At 38.6% G+C, this 27,336-nt stretch overlaps 1 protein-coding gene across 4 annotated transcripts in view; it reads left to right on the top strand.

The window, feature by feature from the left end:
* The window catches only part of PLCH2 (phospholipase C eta 2), an 81,683-nt gene that overhangs the window by 7,921 nt on the left and 46,426 nt on the right, over window positions 1-27,336 (top strand). For all 4 annotated transcript variants that reach the window (XR_014887916.1, XM_085242563.1, XM_085242564.1 and 1 more), the window contains exon 2: window positions 4,377-4,810. Coding sequence is in view for 3 of the 4 variants with exons in the window: in XM_085242563.1 (XP_085098689.1) it covers window positions 4,699-4,810 (112 nt within the window). In the remaining variant the exon portion in view is untranslated. The remainder of the gene's footprint in view (window positions 1-4,376; window positions 4,811-27,336) is intronic.

Below are 27,336 nucleotides of genomic sequence, written 5' to 3'. Positions count from 1 at the left end.
GTCATTTCAGGTAGGTTTGGGAACTGGCTAGCAGCAGGTAAAGATTGTGAAATAGTGTTTTTTTTGTTTTGTTTTGTTTTTTGCCAGCTCGAAATAAATAGTAAAGATCACAAATAAGTCTATCCCCTACATAGCTTAGAGAAATTGTTACAATTTTAAGTTCAGCTTTGTAAAGTAAATGCAGTAATCATATGACAAAGTCAGTATAGACCTGGAATAAATATATTTTGGCTTTAAGAATAGGTCTCTTTACTTGCACAAGGAATATCCAGTTACATCATTCGGCAAAAATGCAGGGCTCTTCTGCATGTGCTCCTGTAATGCAAGCTTCAAGGAGAGGGGGGAAAAAAAAAAAGCTGACAAATGTTAAGTGTTCCTTTTAAGTGGAATGACTGTGTTTTGGGTATAAGGTGAGTTCATCAAGATGGCAGGAAAATATTGCCGTTTCCCTTTTTCTAGATTGCCTTTTCTCTGCTCCCTCTTATATTTTTAACGGCTTTATTTTTTGCTAGAGGGGTTTGTATCTCATGCCAGTTTGCTCTGTTCTGTGCTTTCTCTGTCCCTTGCGAAAAAGAATGCTGTATCACACCCTAAGGTGTGGGCTTACCCCCTCGTTTCATAGTACTGAAACAGACTTCTTTCCTTTTGCAGTTGCTTTGGATGTGAAGGAACTTGCCTGGGCGTGCAAGTTATCTCATATGGAATTGCTCAGTGAATGAAGTTACATTCTTTAAAATGCACAGCATGTCATAGTGGAACTGCAGTAGAGTTTAAAAGCAAACTCCAAGTCTCAGATTTTAATGTTTTATTTTTTCCCTCCATTTGATAAGATTGTGAGATCTTTTGTTCTGCTTCCTGACCAAACTACTGAGCTTGAAGTGATGGCTTAGTTTTTCTGTTTCATCTTCAGTATTGGGGAATTTGTTCTGGGAAGATGTTAGAGCTCTTCTGAATTCTAGTTGGTGTGGTGTGATACTTTACTGAGCACAAAAGTATGTCTTTTGGGATTAAACTTTAAATACTACATTGATGTAAACTGGCTAAAGGATTGATCATGTTATATGCAGGGTGTTCTCTGTCTCAGTGACATCTGACCTGAGGTCCTGTTGTTTAAGGGAATTAGGAATCTGACACAATACTTAGAGAAGGGTTCTCAAACTGAGCTATAAGTTGATCGTCTTCATGTAGTCTCCCCAGATGCAGTGTGGCTCTCTTTTGTGTGTTTTGTGACTTTTGTCAATGAACTCTGCTGGTCTTGGAGACCAGAGTGTTTCCTGGCATAACAGAGATGAAGTATTCTCAGTGAATGTAACCAGTGTTTTTCATCATGTAATTGTCACAAGAAATTTTTTGGCAAAGCCAACTGAGTCTTTCATTTACCTTCCTATGGAGTCTGTCCATTGACTCTTGCTTTGAGATGCCAATTTGCTTCCTGTTGTATTTGTTTAAGGATGAATTGTATGCTTTTCTGTTGGCTGCCTTGAACTTATGGGGAAATTCAGCTTGCTACTTTGGGGCTGGGTTTGGCTTTTTCTTTGGAGGAAAAAAAATCAGAACAAAACTCAAATACAAAACCAAAATCAAACCAGGTATTCTGAAGTGGTGGTAGTGGTGAATTTCTGAGGACGTGGAGAAGCTCTAAAGGGTGTAATGGAGTGGAGAATGAGCATCTTTTGCAGAAAAAGCATTTTATGATCAGCTGACTCACAGTAGTTTCACTTTCAGATCAGAAGAGAGTAAAGAATATGAATTTGACATGACTCGACATCAAAATATTCAGTGAGCTGCATCCTCATATAATGTATTGTAGCTTGATTGCTTTCACTGAAATGATGCCAGTATATACCAGCAGAAATATCTGTTCCTTTAAAGTCTTCCTCACTCTCATGGATGTTTTTTGGTATATAGTGAGTCACAGTGATTGAACTTCCTACAAAGGAAAGACCTCTGAAATAACCCCTGAAGGAAAGAGGTGAAAGAGCTTGGCAATGTAACCACCAAACAGCTCAACTTTCTGAAAAGGAAGTGGATAGGTCTTGTCTCAGTGTTAAAACAGTTTCATGTGTCCTGCTGTGGCTTCCTTGATTAATCTCAAGTTTAGGCATGTAATGCAGATGTACCAGGATGGATACTTTGTGCCTGGTGGATATAAAATAGTAGTTAGGGGGAAAATGTGCCCAAGTTGCCAAAGCAGATACTTGCTGTGAGGAAGTGTCTGTCACCTGTAGAAGTACTTGCTCTGTGTATGCAGTGGAGTAACTTCAGAAATTTAGGTGAGTGCTCTTTGGTTTTTTTTCTGTGGATACTTGATGTGACCCCTGCTGATTTAACTCTTGAGTTAAATTAACTCTTCTAATTTCTGGTTTTGCTTTTATCCTAAAGTTCAAAAGACTTAAGTCTTAGGACTTTTCTAACTCACTGTAAATCCAAGGAGAGGTGGAGTGAAAGGAAATGTACAGAATATTTGTCTACATTTATCCATCTTACTGTAGCTATTCAACTTCTTCCCTGTAGTGAATCTATCTTTCTTGCGTGTTTTGGTAAGCTCAGGAAATTCTGAAGGTACTTATTGTGTGGGATGGGTAAGTTAGGCAAGGAAGACTTTGTACTCAGCTTTTGTTTTGTAAGATAACAGGAGAAACTGTAGGAGTGGACAGGGCAGGATTGTGTGTTAACAACTTTCCTTGTCTGTGCTCTGTCTCAGCATATTCTCTGTCTTCAGCAAAAATGTACGTAGGTGCAAAGTATAAGCAATGTATGGGAATAACAGCCACAAATGTAATAATGTGAAGTTTTAGTCTTAAATTTTGCTTACTATCAGAGAACAGCTGCTGTATTGTTATAACATTTGTGTGCTTTAATGACATCCATGCTAGATAAGATGGTGCCATTAAAGGAGTATGATAACTTATTAGCTTTGGGATATTTGATGTTCCTACAGAAGCCATTAACAACAAATACTTCTCCTGAATTTTAATCTCCATAAGAGCCTGTGGTTGTAGGATCATTAACTCTTATGATGTGTCATATGCCATTTCTACTTCAAGTAATAAATTAATTGCAGATCATGGAATAATTCAGGTCTGAGAGGCCCTCAGGGGATAGGACAGGCTTCTGCTTAAAGTAGGATCAACACTACATGAGTGGTGGTGTTTTGGTTTCCAGCTGTGATTGCAGTAGCTAATGTTCTTTACCAAACAAATGTCACCTGCTGATATGCCCAAAATTATTTCAGAATCACAGGATACTCTTCAAGATACTTCCCACTTAAATGTGGAAATAAGTGATTTTAATAATGGTAGATTTTTGCAGTGTTAGCATTGCTAATCATTATTGTTCTGTATGTGAAGTTACTATGCATTTGGCTCAGTGTACAGATCTCACTTCACTGACTGCCACACTACCTCTGAAAGAGGAGTTTCTGACAAGAGAATGGAGAAGGTGGGGCATGGTGCAAAGATGATCATAGAGAGGAAATGACTTCCCAGTGATGCTGAATGAGGGACCAAAGTCAAAAGGAGAGGTACTTCAAACTGGCAGGGACATCTCTGATCATCTTTTTCTACAAAGCTCCCCCTCCACCAATTTCTACACACTCTAAGTTAATAATGATGCATTGCCCTGTCTCTTCTAAAATAACGTCAAACTGGATCTGTGCTTTCACAACAAAACATGTTTGGGCAATGTTTCAGAGCTCAGCTTGTAATTACACTCTGAAGAAGACACCCATAGATTCATACAGTTAACAGCATAAGGAAGGATCCCAGGTTTCTGCCTTGTGTGATTGCTGTTTTTGGAGAGAGCCCTTGACCTCCTTTCTCAGACAAAGTTACCTGTCTGAAAATTTTGAAAAGGTGAGTCTTTTGTAACCAGTGAGCAAGAGAGAGGTGGGAAGAGGAAGGACAATGCTAGGCAACGTCTGAAGAGGTACAAGTATGTAGGCATTTGACAGTGTGTAAGAGAAGAGAGCTGTAAAGGGCAAAAACCAGAACTGAGTGAATATCCAGCAATCAAATCCCCAGCTGCTCTTTGGGGATTTCATTGATACGTTAAATAATTCTGAAAAATGTCTTAGTATGTATGTATAAATTGCGTGTATGCTTCTGTAAATATATATGTATGCATAACGAAACCCAGAGTAGTTTGATTTCTAGAGAAGGTACTGCAACAGCATAATTTTCTATGATTATAGAAAATACCAGGGTGAGGGAAAGAGGTGTCAGCACCTTCTCTTATGCAAGGAGCTATCTGGTGATAGCTCCATACAGCTGCTGAAGTTGGTCCATTATATGTAATCCAACTACGTTGCTGCAATAAACCTTGTATAATGAACAGTTATAGCAAATTCCATTATTAAAAAATCTTGTCTTCTCCAGGTTTGTGGCATGCTAGAGATCCTGGAAAGATTGACTGCTGAACTCGTGTGATGCTGGGAAGGACCATCACATCCATTCTACCAGGGCTGAGCTCAGTTGTAATTCTCTGTCCGCACTGACACTGTTCCTCTTCAACATGTGGAATACGTGTCTGTGGAGTTAAACCAGGACAATCTCCTGAAAATGGATTTCCAGAGAAGGCATGTGCTGTGATTTTTTGAATAAGCCACCAACATCCTCTGAATTTTTTTATTTTTTTGCGGATTTTTATTACTCAACTGAAAAAGCAAGCAGTGTTGCTAGATTGCTCTGAAAGCTAGAGATGGCTCTTCCTTCTCCAAAATCTATAGCAGGAGATCTAACACAAAGAGAAGAACTCGTGCTCCATAATGAAAGCTGTTTTCATTTCCTCTCTGCAAATGTCATCACAGTAGGTAAGTGAAAGGTTCTCCCACCTAATAGTTTGGTATTTGAAAATATTTACTTTACTCCCAATTTCTTTTATGGTATTGAGATTTCACATTGACAAGCTAAGTTTCTGTAAATTTGTTTGAGGGAATTGTGCTTGTAATTTAGGGGGCTGAATTTCTAAATTTTGTTGTATAGTTCACATGATAAAGAGGACTTAACTGAAGTGTAGAAAAACAAGATGCCAGTACTCTGGCCTGTGTTTGACCTGTTCCTGTAATGTCCAGGAGTTGATGTATGCGCAAGGCTAGAAGTACCTGCTGCACTGTGAGTTATGTTATGAAACCTTTCACTGAATGATAACAAACAGATTGACTGTTATCAGCATTTTCCAAGATATGCAGGCTTGTATCTTCATGTAAGTGGTGACATTTGTACTTGAATAAATGATCAGAGTGTTTTTGAGACGTCAGTTTTCCCACCTATTCAAGCGCTTCCATTCCAGAGTTAACGTAAAATGTAAATAATACCTCCACCTACTGTGCTGATTAGAATCTTGAGGCATTGTCTTCTGTGGCTGCAAATAATAATAATAATGTAGCAATAAGCTGGGATGCGGCAAAATTCACAGGTAGATTTGAAAGAGAGTTGTCCTCTTATTTACCAGATCTTCAAAGAATGTGGGCTTGTGTCAGTAACAAAGTGGCTCTGAATCACTGTCAGACTTGTGACTTAAGTGGGAGAGACATTTTATAGAAATGTGCATGTGATTCCTTTGGAACTTCAGCTGATTCCTTATGGTAGGGATTGTTTGAAATGTTGGTTTGCTGAATATATGAAGGTTAATGTTTTCAAAGATCAGTAATCATCTTTGGATGTATGTGCCCATCTGCTTTTGAAACCACAGAGGATGGAGTTTTGCCAGAGTATTGTAATGTTGGTGCCTCTACAAACTGTAGAGGAAAGGAACTTACAAGAGCTTGAGAACATAGCTTGTGCAGCTTTGCTAGAGCAAATATGTGTATCTGAATGCTGTGTTTCTTTTAAAGGGCAGTAAGATATGCTGAAGCTTTCTGGGGGTGGGGGGTGAATATTTCTCTTATCAAAGTAATTTTTCTTGAAAATGATGGCAGCACTGTAACTGCATTTAGAACGTAGCAGTATTCTTTTCTGTGAATGACACTAGTAGAGTTGATTATCAGTGATTTTTGGCTTTCAACCAGACTCCTTTATTCACCAGTACCAGGTGCTCCTAAATATTTTACTCTTTAATTTTTAACAGATGAATTCCAGAGGGATCTCTGGAAAAAGGAGAAAGAAAAAGAGGGAAAAGAAGGAATTGTGGTAGAATGTAGTTATGAAGGCTGTAGGAAGAACAAGGAGAACCCAAGCTCTTTCTCACAGCAAAACATTTTGGGCTAGATATTTTTAAAATGTGAATTAGCATCATAGGACTAGACTGTCAGAACTGATTGCAGCTTTTGTTCCTTGATTCAAGTGCTTCTGGAAAATCCTTCTTGAAGTTGATTTGGGGAGGAGGGATTTATACTGCCTCAGGTTGTGGCTCTGTGCCATGAATCTGTCCGAACCTATCTAAGACGCAGAGCTCAAAGAATAACTATTGTTGGCTGTTGGTCTTTTTTGAGTGTTGACAGTTTTCTCAGAGGAAAATGAGTTCTTATCTTAGGAAGCTCTGGAGATTACAGATGTGATTCTGCACATCAGGTGTTGATTGGAGATTGAGTAGGAGGAAGGGAATTGTGTAACTGATGTCTGTGGCAGATGAATTTTTGCTACAGGATGGATCTGAAGAAGGAGAAGAGGGATTGCTGCATTGAAAAGACAGTTGATTTAGCCCAAGACTCTAATTAGAAGTTAATGTATTCAACACAGGACTTATTTTCTTGAAATATTTCCTTCTACTGCCAACAGTCATGAAGCAGACAACACTTTTTTTAGCTGGGTGCTCACAGGAACTATTTTCATAATTCTGGCCAAATTTCCAGCAATTGGCAAGATTGATTTCTGCTGGCTCACTGTTCAAACTGATATCTATAGCTTTTGCTAGCATTAATGGAGTTGAATATATTTGTATTGTTGCTGTATTGAAAAGAAATTTAGTGCCTCTTGAACAAGAACTGTCCTTTATATGATTCTGTACATAAAGCTCTTTCAGAGTGTGTATGTAGGACAAAGTGCACAGAGATGGCAGAAATAGCTGGAGGGAGAGAGAGTCTTTATTGTGCCTGTGCAGCCCTTCCAGCATTCCTGTGCAAGTGGGTCTAAACCCAAACAAAAGCTGGTCTCCTGCTCAGGAATCCCATAGCAGACTTGTTCAGAACACCCACTTGAGTCTGTTCTTATCTCTCCAATTAACCCTTTACATGACTCAGTTTAAATGCCGTGTATTGCAGTGACAACTTTTATCTTATTTCACCTTGGTATTACAATAAATTCTAAAGAAACAGTGCAGAAGTGATATTACTACTTTTCAGCTGTTAGTTGTCTTGATTGAGTAGCCTGTGCTTTCAAAAATGACATTTCAGCTTTATCAAGCTTTATTTATGCTTTCAAATGTTGGCACCTTCAGCTTTCTAATTTGAGTGAGAGTATCCCCAAGAAAATTTGGGAAACACAGGGCTGGAGAGTTAGATCCCCACTTGGTATGAATCTATGCAGTTAAGTAAAGGCTCCTCATTTGATAACTTGATCCCATAGTATCACAGCTACCTACGGTCTACTTCTGAACAATACTTATCTCAGATGGCCTGAAACTCTTGACATTCATCTGTGGTTTTCTGATTTGTCTTATCAGTTGATACAAGAAGTTTTCAAAACTTATTATTTCTTTTAGAATCAGAATTCTCCTTCTCTGTGTAGGTGTGTATAGACGAGGAATAAGATTGCTGTGCAAAAAGTAAATCTGAATGGAACACATTTAACTTGCATGTAATTTTGCTTTATAATAGTGATTCAAGATTGTAGCGGCATTGGGAAATTCCAAAATCAAGGAGATACTTGGAAAATTCAGTAATCCCCTATTTTTAAAATATGTTCTTGCATGTCTAGACTCAATTTTTCCTTCTAAACTGATGAAAGAGAGCTGTGCACAGACACGCAAAATCCTGTTTGCTTAGGTATATGGTACATCAGATTAGCCTGGAGATGTACTTAAGATGGCCTTCAGCGTGTGGCTCTGACATGCTGCCTGTTTGCAATCAGTGCTTCTGCCACAGAAACCTCTAGCATATCAATTTAGTTGAGCAGACAAAAGCGAGATTATATTAATTGGCATCAGCTGCTTGAAAGTAGCTCTGATTAAAGATATATTGCTGTGATATTGCCCATCAGTTGAAAATGAAATATGAACTGATGCTTTTGTTCTACTAGTTTTGCTTGTGTTAGTGACCACAAAAATTTTTCCTTTTCTTGTTGATGCAGTTTGAATATAACATCTGGAAAGACACGTTGTTTATTTCAAGTGATTCAATTTAAATGTGGCAATCTCCTCCTTGATTTGGTTCAAGCTGTGGATACTAGAAAATTCTAACACCAAGAATTAGTGTTTTCTCAACTTAAATAATGATTTTCAATACTCTTTTTTCCTTCTTGAATGGAGACTACAGTGTAATGCACACTGCAAGCTGCCATTTACTCTGCTTTGTGCTGCTGAGGCATAAATGAACAAGTGAGGCTTGCAGAATTCACCATTGTCTCCTTTGGTGCAGTGTCAGCTGACTGATTTGAGGTGATCATGAGTCTACTGACAGTTGGAACAAAGACATGAGTAAGGATATCTAAGGGTAGTTCTGATTCTGTCACTAACTTATTGTTTGACTGTTTTTGGCAACTTCACTTCCTCCTCTGTCATGCATCTTATTTTGATTGTAAATGGGATCTGCTACTCCTGCACAACAGGCAGGTTGCTTTCTGCAGTTTTCCTGTGTGAGCTGAATCCTTGCTCATCAGCCTAGAAGTGCTCTGAGGTTAGGCTTTTAGTGCTTCCTAGTGCACCTTTAGAATGTGAAAGGTAATCTCTAGCCAGAGCAGGCAGATGAGATCTCAAACCGATGTATATTCTCCTGAGCTGTTGGTCTGAAGTGGATCTGAGGACTGATGGAATGGAAATAGCAAAACAAAACCAGTTTTCTATGTGTGAAGGACAAATTTTGTGTTGACCATGCTCATATAGCATTCTTTAATTCTTGAAAAGAAAACCCTTTGAAGAAATTCATTCTTTGAGCTGTTTTATCTACCGGTAAGAGGTGACAGAACTGTAGAGACTGTGGCGTTTATGTAATGTACCACGTAGCTGAGGAGAAAGCATCTCGTACTGATGGCAGTAACTTCTGTTCCTCGGGCATTTCAGAAGGTCATATTTGACCGTACTTCAACGCTAGAGGGCAGCGGCGGCCTTCCTTTTCTCCATCCATCCACTACTACAGCTGATGCAGGACAGTTTTGCTAATCATGCATGACAGAGGGTACCAGGAAGGCTTATGGCTCAGCATGCAGTCCTTGCATTTCATTTTGATTACTAAATATTGTTGCTTCATCTTTCAGCAGGTGCATTTCATATACTCCTTTCTGTTGTCTTTGAGGAATCGATATTTATTTCCATAAGAATATTAGCTTCGATCAAATGAGCTTTTTAAGCCTTAGCATCCTAAACAGTTATTGATTGAATCATTGGTGAATCTATCAAGCTTTCTAGATGAATTTCTTTCCTGTTTTTGTTTGACTGGAGTTTTTGCTTGCCTACTTTACTAGAGTATTGCAGAGTAGTTCTCAGAATCTCTGTGCCAAGACGCAGAAAGGTGGTTAGTCTCCTATATTCCATTTAGACACAGACATTCCCACTGAAATTTGTTGGCAGCAGGAGTCTAAATACTGTTGAATTTGACACCTGCAATGGAGCTTGTTTCAGTTTGCTGTCTCCAATTCAGACATCCTTTGACCTGGTAACAGCCTTACTTTGTGAGCTTTGTGCATGTAAGTGAAACCAGAAGAAATAGCAACAGGAGCCATAAAGGTACATAAAGCAGAGGTCTGGTTTCTTGCTTGGTCTCCGTTGTCACTATTACACAATATTGTCACACGTTGTCACAATATTGCAGCTTGGCCTTGCATTTCTGTGCTGGGCATTACTGAAGTCATTCAACTGTAGTAAAAGGGAGAGATCTACTTTTGCACTAGGAGAGTGTCTAAATGCCTCTTTACCCAAGGCTTAGAATGTGAACCTGAACAATTTGCTAGCAGAATACAATGTTGTCTAATCCAAGCTACTATTGAAATGTTAATAGATTTATTTATATGTCACTTGTTGAAGAAGTGGAATTGTTTGTTGAGGCAAAGCCATGAGCACGTTAAATGTTTATGTAAATGTTCGCCCTAAGAAAGAGCTTATGGTTGAACATGGATTATAAAAGTAGATCACCTGAATGTTACCAAGTTACCTGTCCAAAATCTCCATCCTCAATGACTTCCTCGCTCCCTTTTAAATATCTCTTGTTGCACGTAAACATTTTGTAAGCCTGTAGAGAAAATGACACAGTTCAAGAGAGTAAATAGGACTGCTTAAACACATACATCAGAACCTACAAGGAAAGTGCTGCTGATAGGGCAGTCTGTGTATCATTATTGCCATCTCCTGGATAGAAATACACCTGCTAAGCTGGCATCTTGACCACTAAACCTGTCTAAAAGAAGGAAAAAGAGAGACTTTGGAATGAGAGGATATGTATGCCATTTCAATGGTTGCTACTCAGTTATTAACTAACAGTACAATGGCAGGTAATGCATAAATGTGGTTCTTCTACTGTGCATGAGCAGCCCTGCTGTGAAAAAGAAATCAGAGAAGAATGCTGTGTGTTTGTGTGCCTGTATGTACACAGCTTCTAAGGAACAGTTGTGTGAGACTATTTGCCTGCTGTCATTTAGAACTTTCATTCTGATTATACAGTGGTTATTGTATACCACCTTAACAGGAGTTTTAATGAGTATATCTACATCTCTTTGATTCCTGAAATGACCACAGAAGGAAGAAAAAGAAATCCATTTTTCCTTTGTGTGCATGAAACTTGATACTTTAGTAACAACAGTAGCAAAGATTGGGAACTTGCAGATTTGGTGTGAACTATCCATGGTCTTCTATTTCTGAAGAAGTTGATTCAACTTTTATATTTGAGTTGTAAAATTAAAAGTAATAGTTGTGAATTCTTTGTGGTTAGTAAGATGAGCTTTCCAATGGTGAAACTAGTGACTGGTGAGTAGAAGAATGCAAAAGTTGTTGTCCAAACAAGAAACCAATCCTACCTTCGCTTTGAGGCACTTCAGATTCCAAGAATTTCTTATCTACTAGCAGGTAAAGAAAGAGTTACATGGTTTACCTGAATAGGAAGTTGCTTATGCTGGCATACATATGGTTTTATTCCAAGATTTACACTTATCTGCTTATGATACTGCAAAAGGCTTGCAAGCTATAAAGGGCTAACTCAGTGAGATAAGTGAGCATCCCTGCTGGTTATGGCCTAGGGAACGGCTTGCTAGCAGAATAAAGGTTTTTAGTGGATATGAGTATATGGCAGCAGGGTCGTTATACTTCTTTATAGTTTGATTCTTAGAAACTCATGAAATATAAAAATAATAGTCAGATGGTTAAAATATGTGCAGTATGTTTAGAGGGAGTAAACTGAGTTCTGGATTTAGCAAAGCTGTGCTGGAACAATCAAAACCCAAATCTTTATAATGCTATGAGGGAAAAATATATTCTTTTATTCGTTTGGATGAAATCTTAGCTTGTGTTTTTGGTGAAGACTGGGGAAAAATGCAGTGTTCCTTAACAAAGTTCCTCTACGTTGGTATTATCTGTGGGAAGTTCTTAAGATATGACCATTAAATCTGTCAAACAAGGCAGCTCACAAAAGGATGCTGTTCTTGTAAACACTGTAAATGAAATCTCTCCCTCCTACATTTTCTTGCAAGTGAATAATTTGTATCTGCTGGTAGCTGAGGTAAATTTAATCCCTCTAAAAGTCACTGAATGCAGATATACCCAAACTAGCATTAGATACTGTGTCTAAAAACACGGTATATTGCCTGGCTTTGATTTGCATTTAGAGTTGGGTAATTGGCTTTTCAAAGTCCAAGCCATGCCTATCTTTGTGATAATGTGAAACCTGTTTGGCCTTAGATATTGCTTACATCTTCAAATATTTAAATGTCCTACATCTAAAGCCAGAAATTTTTCTTTTATCTTTGTTCATATCAGAATCTTATCTGCAAATCAGATCTGGAGTTAAATACTTTGATTCTTGGGAGAAAGAAAAATTTCTGGCTGATTTTCTTCTGAAGCAGCTCATAGTAGTTTTCTGTGAGGTAACTGTGAGGAACTGCTTTGTTTGGTTGCTGCCAGGATTCTTTAACTGCATTAGCTAGTGAACTGAATCTTACTTGCAGCAGTGGGGAGCCATATTTCTTTCCGTGCTTAAGGTTCAGTAACTTCAAGCCAATATAGCAAAAGAGATCTTCATTGGAAAGGCAGCTTTGTGAGGAACTGGTACAGCTGCTGCTGCTGAAGAATATGAATGTTACCTTTAATGATGAGAGGTTCTGCTAACAAATGCATTTGTGTTTTTGTTTTGCAGTTCTTGGGAGTGCTCTCCTGGGTGACTGAGAAAGGGAGAGCAAAATCTTCCATTCTTACATGAGTGTAAATTCACAGCAAAGGAACAGAAGTGGTTCACATTGTTCAAAAATTTGGGGTTAAAAGTGGTAGACAAGTGCATCAGCTTTTATCTTTTTTTCTGGAGGCAGTAGGTTTGTTTCTGTTGCTGATAACTTCATTGAATTATTTTTGCTGTTGAGGTTAGAGGCTTTATAAATTTTACTTGAAGAGTAACCAAAGATGAGTTTGTGGAGAATGAATCTCTCCAATAGATCTCTTGAATTTTTAGCTTTTAGTGACTATGAATCAGAGTAGAGTTAGAAAGTTTGTGGAATTTGTGATCCTTAGTCACTTCAGATTAATTGAAAAGGGACACCTAATGGCTGTGAGCAGTCATGGCTGAGGTGGTGTCTGACTGCAGTCCCTTGATAAGCAGTGGAAGAGAAAAGCAGAGAAAATCTTAAAAAGAAGGAGCGTGAGCATTAAACAGCTGTCACAAAGAATTTCCAGTTGCCAAGGAGGAGCTGACACTTCTGTGTCAGCTGAAGGAAGGAGATCTCAGCCAATGAAGAGTTAATTGTTCCAGCAAAAAAACAGTTTAGATAAAATCTTATTCTCTCTCCCACGTTTCCTCGGGTGTTATCTACAGCAAAGTAGCTTGTAGCATCCGAAAAGTGACAGTGATTCCTCAGTGGCTGAGCTAACAAATGGGATGAAATTTAAACTGCCTTCTCACACAAACAGAGAGACTTGCAGAAGAGGGAGCATGACGGAGGGAAAATGCTGAGTATTTTCGCATTCTACTAGAGGCAATTGGGGAAAAAAGAAATCTTATCTCTAGAAGACAATGGATTTAGGAAGCACACCACAGAAGCACAGTAGGTGGATTTATTCTTTTTACTGTATACTCTGATTATTTTAGCTAGAGGATAAATTATACTTGTGCTTTTGGGCATGGTTATTTTTCAGTTGTACTCTTATAACGTCTGATTACTCTTCCTCTTCTTCTCACTTGTCCAGAGTTATTAATTTAAATGCCAGTGACTGTTAAGAGGATAATATTTTGTTAAAATCTTATAATCACACTGTCATTCAAAAGCTCTCTTATCTCTAAGTAGGCATGTTTTATTAATTATGACCATAGTATCCTGATGAATAGGAAGACTTAAGTAAATGAAAATCCATTCCACTTACTGGAAATGAAATACGAACTGCTTCAGGGAAATAGTAATGTTGAAGATACAGCAATACATAATTGTGTGAAATTTGCTTACCTGCAAAGCACTTTCATTAGCTACAGACGTGGAGAGGTACCTTGCAGACTTTGCTGATAGAACGAACATTGGCTTTTAAATTAGAGGGACCACACCACCGTGCAGTGCATAATACCTTACATACCATTTCATCATTAATCATTATCTGGAATAGAAAACTTTATGCTAATTGACACAGAGTTCTGATGTACCTGCATTCTCTCAGTGATTATACAGTAGTTTTGCTCTTGTAGATTATGCTGATCAGTTTTGATTGCGTAGTCACTCATCTTTGCCTGGGCTACATGGTACATTTATGCCACTATCAGCCATTTAAATCATACATTTATTCTCCAGTGTTGTGTTTTTGTGGCTCTATATGCGCATATTTCAATTGTATGCTTTGTGCCAAAGTATATTTGCGTAGAGGATGATGTTACTTGTATCTTCTGTTTAAGGATAATTCTATCGCATCTTTAATGATGGTTATAACGTTTCAGATATTGTGTGTGATGAGCAATTTTAAGTAGATAATTAGTCAAGTAAATGACTGACAAGTAAATTACAGTTAGCACATGGAATACATCTAACTATTAAAAGCACCTGCAGGCATTCAGGTGCTGTACAATGCCAAGTCCTCAGCAAATATCAAATGAGGAGATCGGAGTTTATTCTAAGCTCTGCTGAACATGCACTTACTGTTTTGCAGGTTGTAGCACTGTGTTCTTTCTGTGTCCACAAAAAGTGACCTTAGGGACATTTTCCAGAGCAACTGTTCTATTCTTGTGTTTTCTTCTCTCTGTGGGCTTTATATAATGTTTCCTACTCTTCTAGCATCCATTTGCCACAGTGTTATTGCAATTCTTAAAAGTAATCCTCCAGTGAGAGTTGTTTTGTTGATGGTCGGAATACCAGATGTTAGATTCCACAGACAACTTACAGACAAGTAGGATAGGGATAAAGCCTGCATTCTTTGTGCTGTGTACCATACCCATGATGGCCCATAAATATAATTTTGGTGTCAGTGATTTTGAAACAGAAAGTCCATGCTGGGTTCTTTACTATCTGGTTTAAACCCTGATTGTATTTCCTACAGTGAGTCCAGGTAACTTGTCTAATTGTGCTGTGTGCAGTTTGGTGTTCAGTTCTCAGTGAAACTTGTTACGTGATTTCACGTAACATCCAAGCTATGCAGATTTCCCTCTTGGATTGGAACTAATAAATTCTGATCCAGTTATAAGTCAGAGGTTTGAGTGAGTTGTATGATGGCATGAGAGTGCTGGAAACGGACAGAAGAATGACTGTGTAAGTGGGAAATGCTGCAGTGGAAGTATCCTTACATCATTGTTATGTTTTGCCACGTTTTAATGACGGAGGATGATCAAAAAGTTAAAACAAAAAAAACAAAAACAGAAAACCCAAACAACTCGTGGAACAGTCATGTGGATTTCTACAGCAACATCCATTCAGTGTGATAAAGGAGGTTATCAAATTTGTACGGTACATGTAACTGCCAGTAGGAAATGATTTCCTTGTAGAAATTTTGTCAAGGAAGATTTCTGAGAGGAAGAAAGCTGCCCTTTCTGTGTGTCTGTTCTGCTACAGGACTGTTTGCATCAGTTGGAGGAGTTTGGAATTGTGGTGTGCTGGTTGTTGTCACAAACTTCTAGAAGGTAACAGTTCCACTTGTTTGGTGTAGATCAGCAGATTTACCCAATCTGCATCTCAAGAAAAGGACAGAATATGAAGATAATGAGTACAGTAAGTAGACTTTGACTTGCTGGATCTGTAAGTGTAGTGAAGCTCTTAATGCATCAGTGGGGTGAAACTGAAAGTAGTGCTGCCAGGATCGACTTACCTACATGGAAGAAGAAAAGAAAAATTGCTTATCTGTGTAATGCTGGTAGGGAATTCAACATGCTTTCCAATGATCAGATAAATATCTGATGAGGCACCAGAGACTGCCCAAGGAATCAATGTAGCTGGTATTATCCACAAGTATTTGTTTTAGTGTAATCATATAAGGCGTTTAAGAATGGCAGTAATTTCCTTACCTTCCCTTTATGACATAAAGAACTTTCTTCATCCTTTGATCTGTTAGGGAAATTTTGGTTCATTTCGGATTCATTCAAATTTTGCTCTAACAAGCTTTAATTGACTGTTCCAAGGATATACCTCAGGGCTGTCTTATGTAAAGATGCAGACTAATGCAGTGTAGTGTTCACTTTCTGCACTTTCCAAATGCATTGTTTTGAAATACAGATTTGCAGATATATTTTAATGCAGATTCCTCTTGCCTGAAGCGGCAGTAAGATCTCTGCATAACAGAAACTAAATTATTTGCACGTGTTTATAAATGCATGATGTCTCATAATGCACTACTAGGAATGACAAAGTTTAGGCTTTTACAAGGCGTAGTTGTGTGGTTGGTTTGACTAGGTGTCAAGGGCTGTCAGTGTCTTTAGAATAACCTTAGAATTATAGAAAAGTAAGGTGGACTCAGAAACTTCCTTGAACAACAACATTTTTCAACTTTTGTTTAGTTTTCAGGCTCTGTATTTTTCAAATTGCGCCAGTTATTTTAACCAGAACATCACATTTGTTAATGGGAATTGTCAGTTTTCACCAGAGATACATTAACAATTCATTTGTGGACTTCAGTCACGGTTAAGAATGATAAAAAAAAAAAAAAAAAAAAATAGTGATGATCTTTTGATGGCCTTTCTTCTCCTGGTTTACTTAATTTGAGGTTTCATTCTTGCTCTGTATTTCCCCCATGAATTTCCTGGGCAAACTGCTGTTTAGCCGTTTGTGTTCATAAAAGTTTAGTTCTAGCTCTTTTTAAAAAATAAAAGCCATCTGGGATCAAACCTGATAGTAAAGCTTTGATGCGTGCTGCTGTAGCACATCATTCAAAGTTTAGTCCCCCACAGTTCTCTCCCCTAAGAGGAATCTCTTCATTTATTCATATATTATTTAGCTGGTGATTTGAGTAACAGATGTGTATAGGGGGACGTTAATAATTTATTACCAAGAGGGAACAAACCACGGTCTGTGGATAGTGAGGGCAGACTAAATTTGCTGGGTCATTGGGAGCACAGGCTGCTCTTAAAAGAGAAGGATTTTGGTCACCTTTAGGGATGCTCAGCTCCCTGGTGAACAAAACTGGGCCCTAGGGGGCACATGGCAGAGCAGGCATGTGCTGAGAACTGTGCTGCTGTGTGCAATGTAGCAGTGGTATGTAGAGATATGGATATTGGAGACTTATTTGCCCTGAATTCCTGTGTGATGTTAAAACTTAGAGCATCTCTGTGATAACTGTAGGACAACACAATACTTAGGATGTGATAAGACATGAACTAATGCCTGCTGAATGCTCTTCTCTGCGCTGTTGGGTTTTGGTTTGAGATTATGCAGTTTCAATCTCCGGTGAGGATGTACTTGAAAAGATTGTTTTTTGTTGACATCTTCAGTGAAATCTGAAGGTAGATTCAACATGCAGCAGGGTTTTGTAGTGAAAATCTAAACTAGAGATGACCAGGGATACTTGAATGAAACCATTCACATTGGATCTATAAGCTCCACCAAACATGAAAAGTTACAGAAAGTTAGTTTTTCTCGTTTTTCATTTCAAATTAAAATTCAAATTAAAATGACGTTTCAGACCAAGAGCAGCTGCTTCATGTTGTTACCAGGATATTCTTTTATGTCAAGTTTGTGAATGCAAAGCAGGCTGTAGTCAGCCCACAGGGTTTATCCTCTTCAAAAGGCCAGCCTCACTCAAAGGCTGTAAAAGTGCCATGGGAAACTCTACGTATTCCCATTCATAGAACAAAAAATATGTTTGCCTGTGGGGTGGTTGTAGGTTTGTGTGAGGTGCCAGGGAAATCTGTGCTGCCACAAGGTGCTGTAGGAAAGCTCATGGCAGTACTGCATGTAAAGCCGATGAGGAGTAAAACTACTCCTAGTATGTATTTGACTTGGGTTAGTTGCAACACAGTGTATAAAACTAGTTGAAAGCATCTTTAATGATGCTTTAAGGTATAAAATTGCTGTCTTCTGTTTTAAACACGGCAAACTGAGTTACTTAGCTAGCCTAATTCTCCTCATACTTCACTCTTCCATTGGAATAGCTCTTGGCTAAAGAACTGGAAGAGGAGTGGGACTTCAGCTGGCTTAGTTGTGCTTGTTCTATTCCTTATTTTACCCCTGCAAAGTTGTTTTGTTCTGAAAAGAATCTACAACACAATAGTATTTTAATATATAGCTTCTAGTGGTTAGTGTGGTTAATGCAAAGTTATCAGGACAAAAGCAGATTCCGTGTTTTTTTCCAAGTCTGCAAGCTACTGCAAGAACTGTTGGAATGTTCTTCCTCTGTGTGTTCTTCAGCAGCCTCAGCATCCTGCATTTCCCTGTTTCCTGAATTTTTAGAGATCTGTTTGGAAGTGATGCTCACTGTCCTTTGAGAACCCATTGCAGCAGTGGGTCACTGTTACTCCATCTAACATGTTATGCATCGTGATGAGCACCATTAAGTGCAGTCAAATTTAAACCAAAATTGAGGACATTAAGCTTCTTCCTGTCAGAACTGCTGCTGCTGCTGCACGGTCAAAGCTACAGGACAAGTTGGTTGTGCACAAAGTCTGGAGAGAAAAAAATATGTTCTCATTCTGTCATTCAACATGATAAAATGCCACACTCCACGGCAGCGTCTGTTTGTTGTGCTGCTGCACAAAGTTATTAATATTTTTCAGTACTTTTCCCTGTTAGTGACTCTCGGGAGCAAGTTTAGAGAGAGTTCCTTTTGTCTTCTGAGATCTTCTTGAGTTTATACAAGGAAATGAATATCTCTATACAAAGAAATAAATACTTCCTTCAACATGTATGCATCCTCCAAACAGATATGAAGATAAAAGGCTCAGACAGAATTATTTTGTGACTAAGTTCTCAGCAGGTTGAGTAATTCAGAAGGCTGATAATAGAATGCAAAGGTTTGGGAGGCCAGAATGCGCTGTGTGACTGGCTGTTGTGGGGAAGTGACCTTACCAGGTCCAGTGAGCACTTTGAGATTTGGGTAACAGCAGCAACTGACCTTTGCTGGTAGCCTGAAGATGGGAGCCGTGGACTGGGTCTGGCTGGGCTGCTGTCATTTTCTCCATCCAGAAAGCCTTGAGGGCATGGGCACCATGGGCAGATGCTGATCCCCACGGGAGGCATCTTGAAGAACCATAGGCAAGCGTGAGCTGCGTGCCGTGTGCTGCACAGTATGCAGACAAGAACTGCCAGACCCTCAGAACTGTTGCTTGGGGAAATGAGCTGAAAAGTGATTTACTGCTAATACAGTTTTAATTTGCTTGAAAGCTGTGATCTGCATTTTACCATTTAATTGATATGAATGTTGCTTGCCACTTAAAAGAGTTCCTGCAAAGAGCAATCTTCATATAGCTTGGTTTTATTTGTAAAGATTTTATTTCTGCTTCTGGAGATAAGAAAGTAATATTTTTTGTGTATTAACAGAGGATTGGGTTTTATTAATAAATAACAAATACCAAAATGTCACTTTAAATTCTGCTTTAATGGCAGTATGTTTATTTAAAATCAGCATTGCTTTATGTAATTCTTCAGAATTAGAATTAGTACTGTAGCGGCCGTATCTGTGTGTGCATATATATTACAGCAGTAATATATACTGCAGCAGCTCCTGCTAGGAATATTTACCTGTTAGAAACTGGCAAAGGACACGATGCTGGCTCTGAGCAGGGCACAATGGGCACCTGAGGACCAGCCACCATGCAGGGAACACGCTGTGTGCTGGGAGCCTCACAGCTCCTTTGTGGCGGCGCAGTGGGGGTGACCTGTAAAACAGAACGATGTGTGACTTCGTAGGCAAGCTCCAGTGGAAGATGTTTTGGAGCTGCTTCAGGATGATGGGACAAATGAACACAATTGCTTTGTGTAAAATGTTCTTTATGTTTTGTGGGAATAGCTGAATGACAGCTAGGAGCACAGGGGAAAGAACAGTGAAATAGTTTTCTGGTGTAAACAGAGCTTAAGATATTAAGTGTGTAACTCAGCTTAAACTCCACGTCCGTCTGCATCTTGCAGAGAAACCTAATTTTTTAAATCTCCACAGGCTTCTCAGAGGCAGAAGATGCTAATTTTAGAAATGTGGCAGCTCGTCTTCCTCCCCACCCCCTTCCATTTGCTGCCAGAATGTTTAACAATCCAGTAAACAAGCTGTAGGGAAAAAAAAAAATAAAAGGGAAAAAAATCTAGAGCTTAGGTTATTGGCCCTTTCTTGATGGTATCTCTGCAGGAGGGTCTGTTCCCCACTCCTCTCAGGTCTCCAGTTTGAAACCTGTTTAAAAATAGAGCAGTAAGAGTTGAACTGATGGCAAAAAAGAGCCATCAAAAGAGAGGAGTACTCAGGATTTGTTATTTCCCTTCAGTGACCTCTTTAATTGTGTGCCATTATTCATGGTAATTTAAAATATTGCAGAAGTAATGCGTGGAAGTAAAGAAACAAGCCCTACATTTTCAGGTAGGATTTGGCTATCTTATTTTGGGTGTTCATTCATACTCTCTCTCTCTCTAGAACTTGTCCCCATAGGATCTGCTGAAGTATATATTTCTATTTCTGTGATAGCAGAATGTGCTGAGACTTTTTGCTCAAAGTCCCTCCCTCTGTTACAAGTAATTGTAGATGTGATCTTTGCAGAAATTTCCTATATTTTTTTCAGTGGGGATGAAACTTTTTATTCAAGAATTTCCAGTGCAGAAGTATCCGAAGCTCCCTCTGACTCACAGACTCCTCCTGCTCTGGGATGCCTGTGTTACTCTAACCACTGTTGTGGGCAATTGAAGTTATAAAAGCATAAACAAAAGAAAGCTATATATTTAAAATTAGGTATTACTTGTTAGTTATTTCAGAATATTTAAATGACTACGGGCTTTTTTGTTAGATCTATGCAAGGCATACATGCGTTTACTGTTTGGGCAGGTTTTGTATTTAAGTAGAAAGTGCAGGACTGTGAAACATTCATTACATTCAGGACATGTGGATGATAAATCTGCTCATATTTAACATGCATCATAATTTTAAACAGCCTCAAGTGTCTGGAAAGTTTAACAAAGCATGAATGCTTTACCTTCTTGGTGCTTTTACAAAACAATGTGTTTCCCCTTTTCAGTTTGCTTGAAAAAATTGAGCTGAGTGCAACACAGCTACTTTTATATGTGTAAACATGTTGTCTTCCATTATTAATTTATAATTGAGGCCACCTCACTATGCATTTTTTCAGCAGATCATGAAAACTGTTCAGAAATTCAGGTCATAGGTGTGATGGAATGAATTACAAATTTTGACGCTGCAAAGAAAATTAGCTCAGAATAGACTTGGCTTCCAAATACTGCCTATTGAATACACATTTTGCATCTGCTGTGTGTTCTGTCTGCTCTCTTTTCTGAAAAATGAAAAGATTAACTTGTTCTGTTGTTGCTCCATTCCTGACTTTGGGTATCTTGTGTCTTATCCCCAGCATATGACGAAGATGCAATTTATTATGAAGTCTTTTAGTTGCTTATAAGGACAATTCATAGGTTTTTGGCAGTCATTATCCTTTTTTGGTTGTAATTGTTTTTCTCCTTCTCCACAGCACTGAAATAATGCTGACATTAGCTTCTTAGGATACGGAGCTTTGCAGATAATAGGCTGCTAGGGTAAAAGTATGTCAAAAGCAGTAACGCAGGCAGGCACAGTGAAGGGAGCTGTAAACATGCTCCATTCCATTACCACCAGAATAAAAATGAAGTAAAGAAATTAGGTTGGGCTGCATTCAAGCAAGAATCTTGATGCATTTATATTTTTAGTGGAGAAAAAGGATTATGTGGAGAAACTAAGGTATCTGAGGTCATTTACTGTTAATCTGTGAGCTATCTCAAAGTATTACATGAATGCAGCCGTAATAACCAGGTCCGCAGTGTAGCAGATGAGATTTAGATCCTCGCTGGGGAAGAAAGAGAGGTGTGGCTGGAAGGAAGCAGCAGCAGAGCTGCTGGGAAGGGCAGCTATCCTGACATTAGCAGCACAACCAGGAATAAAGCCTAATTTCCTGTTCAGTGCTGTGTATACTCAAAGGAACACTTTCAGCAGCATAGAATGTGTGGGAAATCAGGCCTTTCAGGTATGCATATGTCCCTGAGCTGTTTTTTCAGACTGCAGTTTGTTTCTGATGGTGAATACAGTCCCGTTGTGCACTAAGATCAGAGATACCTACCCCACAAGTGATAAGAAATGCTGTGTACACACCTCTTCCTCTTTAGGATTGTATTGGAAAGGTGTGACTGTGGCAGTAGATGAAGTTGCTTCTGAAGAAATGATTTTTTTTGTACTTCTTATGCTGTTCCTCATCCTTTAGATTTGAAGAGCAAGCCAGAAGCCAATGGGGAGACAGTCAAACAATTTCAAGTTTGTGGGTATCAGTGTTACAATTCTAAAGTTGCTAATACAGCTGTCACAGCAAAGTTTGACTTGGTTTTCATTAATGTGTATTTGAATTTCAGTTGATGTAGCTTTTAAAAGAGTATATAGAGTTCATTTGCCTGGTAACTGAATACTTTGCAATTTGCCTAAAGGCGGGAGCTTAAAAATCTCTACTTTAAAGTTAGATGGATTTTTAAATTATTTGCATTCCCAGATACAGGTAGGTGGCTAATGCAATCTTCAGAAGTTTTAGGTTATGAAGTCCTTGTAAAGTAAATGGGAAGTAGGGTTTGTTCCTGTGTCTGAAAATGAGTGTGTATGTATACGTGTACTGGTATGAATCTCTTTTACAACTTGGCAGAGAAACTTACATGGTGTGGAAGGGGACAGCATGAAGACTTGACTACCCATCTCCCTCAAGTCTGTAGTTGAAGCTGAGTGATGTCTATCTGCCCCCTGTGACTTAGAAAGGTCATCGCCACCCCTCCAGGATAGCAGCAGTGATTCTTATAAGAACAGTGGAAGTGTTGCTGTTTGTGCATTTCATCTTGACTGCAACTTCGGGTAGGGACTTCTTTCTGGATGAATAAAAATATTTCACTTTCCTTTTTTTTTTTCCTCATAAAATATGGACTTTAGAAATCCCACAAGTAGGGTCATACTTCAAATGCAACTCCTTCCTTCTACCTGATTCCTAAGGGCAGGTCAAGGTTTGCCTGGGAACTGTTTATACAGACTCAGTACATTTTAGAAACACCTATGGTTGGAGATGAGGCATATGCACAGTCACACCCAAAGGTTGTTTTTTGCTGTTGAATATGAGCTAATTGTAGTTTGTCAGATATTTAATGATGCTGCATTGAAAGTGATTGTAAAGCAAGACATAACACATTTGACTTTAATTATAAAACTGGAAGGGATGTCTGAAGCACAGAGGAAGAGCAAGTCACAGGTGGGTTTTTTTTCTCTTAATGTCTTTAAAGTAAGTAGCTCACATTCCAGTGGAAAACAGCCTGAGCCTTGTATCTGCCTGCAGCTGGCACTTGGGCAGCTGTAGATTTTCATCTCCTGCAAAAAGTGTAAATGTTTTTGCTCAGACCAGGTGGAGCAGATGATTGTGTCTCTCACTCCCAGATTCTTACTCATCACCCTGAAAACATGTCGGAAACTTGTTTATAGGACACCACAGGAAATGGAAATGCATCATATAGGTTTATGGATATGTGTGTTGCTGAGGTTGTAACACTGAAGTACGCTTTTCGACCAAGTGGTTGAGAATTCATCTGTTCTGGCTCACTGTGGTTGGCAACTTCAGTTCTTAAAGCTTTCTAAGACCCTGAGAGTTACTTGAACCTGCTCTTTTCCTTCTTTCTTTATTGCCTTTCTCCCTTGGTTACACACAAGCTAACTGATACAGATTTTCTTGGAAAAATACAAATTCACCGAAAACCCTGAATTGCCAAGTTGATCTGTGGGTCTTTGATGAAGAAAATTTGCCAATAAAGTAATCAAGTTCTTCTCATTTTGGAATTAGAAGAACAACTAAACAGTAGGAGAAGCTGTGTGTACCATTTATTCAGAATGTGCTGTAGTGAAAAAAAGCTGAAACAGCTCAGGCAGGACAGCTTCCCAGTGCTCTATTGCTATTTTCTACCGAGATTTTACCTCTTGAACTCTGAAACACAGGAATATAGTACATTTGAAAGGGCAGAACAGTAAGCCCACCATAGCTACTGTTGAAAGTGAGCTTTGCTGTCAGTACCAGTTATGAAAAGATTGTGCATTAGGTTACTAGTTCATTTTCTTACCTGGAAACACAGGCTAGTCTCAAACCCACAGAAACACAGCATCAGTAATTTCTATTCCTATCTAGTTCTAGTGTTGTGCTGTTGATGGTTAAGATGTAGTGTAAATTATGATACTAAGATTATATTCTTTATTTAGAAAACCTCCTTTGCTGATAGAGTTCTATCCCTGCTAGCTGCTCACGTAGTATTTCTCCACTCTGTCTCAGCATTTCACTTCAGCCTGTGCTTTCATCCTTTGCGATTCCTCTGCAGTATCTGTCTGCCTCTGCTGGCCCAGCCAGGGGTTCTGAGAAGCTGCTGGAGGCTGCATGGTTAGTGTAACGCTGTCACTTTTCTACTGAAAGTGTGGATAATGCAGGGATTTACTACTGTCTGAAAGTTACTGACTAGTAACTAGTAAACACATAGGCTCTAGAAAGATTTTGTAGTGATGCTTTTGACAAGAGAATCCTATAAGTTTCTGAGATCTATGGGCAGGAGGTGCAGACTTTGCGTGCCTCTGCTATTCCACTTCTACTATACAGCAATGTATAATTCTGATTTTATAGGTTTTCAGTGGTTTTTGATTAAACTCTTGCATTTCACGTTCAACTGGGATGTAGCAGAATGTTATGGAGTGTGCTGCAGCACAACACCTGGTAGGGATCTGCAGGGCAGCAGAGGTCCAGCTTCCCAAGTTGCTGCCCTGCGGTTAAGGAAGGAGTGCTTCTCAGAATGTTGTTTAATTAATCAATAATGAGAATAGCCTGAACTTGTGCAGATTTTTTTTGTTTATCAGTAAAAAAAAAACAAAAACAAAAAAAAAACAAAACACACCGAAACAACAGATTGCAGAAAAATGATAGCAAGGACTGAAGGTAATCAAACAAATTTTCAAGATTTATCTAATGTTTATAGAATTTTCCCTGCAAGAACAAGTATAATAACACTATTTCAACATCTGGAGTTAAAAAATGTTTTTGTTTGTTTGTTTCCTGAGACCATACCCTCTTCTTTTTAGCATGGAAGGTTAGTTTGTAAGAGTACTGTGCTATTATTGTACTATCGTGCTATTATAATACAAGAATAACTCGAAAGTAGAAAAGAATCTGTGAATTGAGCAAAAGTGTAATCTAAAAATAAAAGTTGCAGTAATTTGTATCTTTATTTTCCAGGAGTCAGCTTTGTCAAAGTGGAGTTGGTGGTTTTGAAGATGCAGTGCATTTATAACCAATGCATTTGTCTTAGACTATGGATGCTTTTAGGAAACAGAGCTTTGTTCTGCCGAGAGGCACAACAAGCAGGAAAAACTATGTGACCTACTTCTATGCAGCCAAAGTTGAACATAACAGCAGAAGTTTCCAGATTGGGTATTTCAGTGGTCAGTGCCCTTTAAAACTGGTACTAAAATAGCACAAAGTGAAAGTATAGGTTTTGCAGCACTCAAGCCATGTTGATTACGTTTTGGTGTGTGCACAAGCTGTTCAAAACCTTTGATTTGGTTTTGATAGAAATGTGCAGAGCCGCATTGTGCCCTTAGCAGCCTGCTCCCAGACATCGAGGGGGATGAGGGAAACTGCAAATCAAATCTGCTCCAGATTAAGAACAAGTAGAAAATGATTAAAAAAAAAAAAAAAAGACAATACTGTTGCCTTACCAACAGTGCCAGAGGGGGAAGATTATTACCTGTGAGGAACTGATATAGGACATGAGATGAATGGGTATTTGGTAAGCTGGCAGATACCGGAATTTTTTTAGGTTTGCTGTTGTCAGAAAAGAATAGATGGTTAGTACAACAAAATCAAGGGAAATGTGTTTTCCTAATTAAAAAAAATTAAAAAAAGGGAGGAAACTACCTCAGCACTGAATTGTGCGACGCCATGGCATCATCAGCTACAAGGCTGGAATTGCTTTGCTGTGTGTTGGTGAACTTACTGTTGACTCAGTAATATATGTGTGGAAGGATTCCATAGTTTGCTGATCTGATTCTGTCAGTCTTTGTAACTGCCTGTAAACATTCAGCAATAAAACCTTTATTTGAAACATCCCAGCTCTTCATATGTAAAAAGAATGGTGATTTTGTTCTGTGTCTTAGCCACCTGCTGTTTCTTCTGTGGTAAAGTACATTCGTAACTATGGGAACAAAAACTTAAGAACTCTGACACCCACATGTGTTGAAGCTGATTTATGGAAGGCCTTGAAGTGATGCAATGAATTGTGCTATCTGGAACTCTGGCATGGAGTTTGATGGCTTTCAATGAGAGCCGAGTATTATGCTGGCAGGAGTTCCGTAGAAGATCCTTGATCTTGTGGATGTAACTAACTTCTCTTTGTATCAATTGTGCTGTAACAGGGTGTATTTTCCAGTTACCTTGGTTGTGCCCAGTTGTGGTCACCCTGGGCTGGGCAGTCACATCTGCCTTCAGCTTCTGCCGTGCTGGCAGCGTGCTTCCCACATCCCAGCGCACTGACCTTTCCTTGTCATGTTGGCACTTCTGGACATGCAAGACATTTTTCCCTGGCTTCTCATATAGAAATCTCTTGTTTTATACTTCACCTTAGTTACTGTGAGATCATCTTTAGTGGTAAAATATTTTTGTTTTTAATTGAAAAATTTGGAGGTATTATGGATGCATTCAAATTTTTTCTGATGTTTGCTCTGTGACTCTGTTTTAACTGCTTAGCAAAAACCTCCTGGAGATAAAGCATTTTCTTACATAGGTATTATATTCAAAATCAGGATTTAGTTATTGTATTGATGTTCCACATTTGGATAGTTAACTTTTAATTAAAAAAAAAATAAATTGGAAATGTGACAAATGTTGATTAAAATTGAGTGCTTTATCAGTGAATGAGGTTTTTTCTTTTTAAAGTGAGATATTTTGTAACACTTGTTGGGGGATGTTGGAAGATAATTCATGTGAGTCAGACCAGAATTTCATCACATTTTTCTCTTATCAATGGGTGCTGATTGATAGTCATCATTCATTTTCAAGCTCGCTTTCTTGTGGACTTCAGAAATAATTGTCACATTGAAATTTGTTTGCTTTGAAAGATAAGTGCTTATTTTCTTAGTACTTTGTTTTGACTAATATCATTTCCGTTACTGGCAAACAGCTTCCCTCATAAGCACAGGAGAATTGAATGTGATGCCCCTCATAAGTGTTTTTTATGGAAAACACTGAAGGAAGGGTAGATCCTGAGAGGATTTGATGTGTGCATTCAGAATACAAACGGCTGCTGCACATATTTTGCCTTTGAAATATTCCAATTTAATCTAGTTTTTGACTTGCTTTTCCTGAGGATTGATGTATTTTAATAGCAAATCATTTACTGGTGAATGATATCTGGGCTGCTTTCTGGG

The sequence above is a fragment of the Meleagris gallopavo genome, chromosome 23 (assembly GCF_905368555.1).
Source record: "Meleagris gallopavo chromosome 23, MGAL_WU_HG_1.1, whole genome shotgun sequence".
NCBI classification, from domain to species: Eukaryota; Metazoa; Chordata; class Aves; order Galliformes; family Phasianidae; genus Meleagris; species Meleagris gallopavo.
This window is presented reverse-complemented; position numbering and strand designations above follow the sequence as displayed.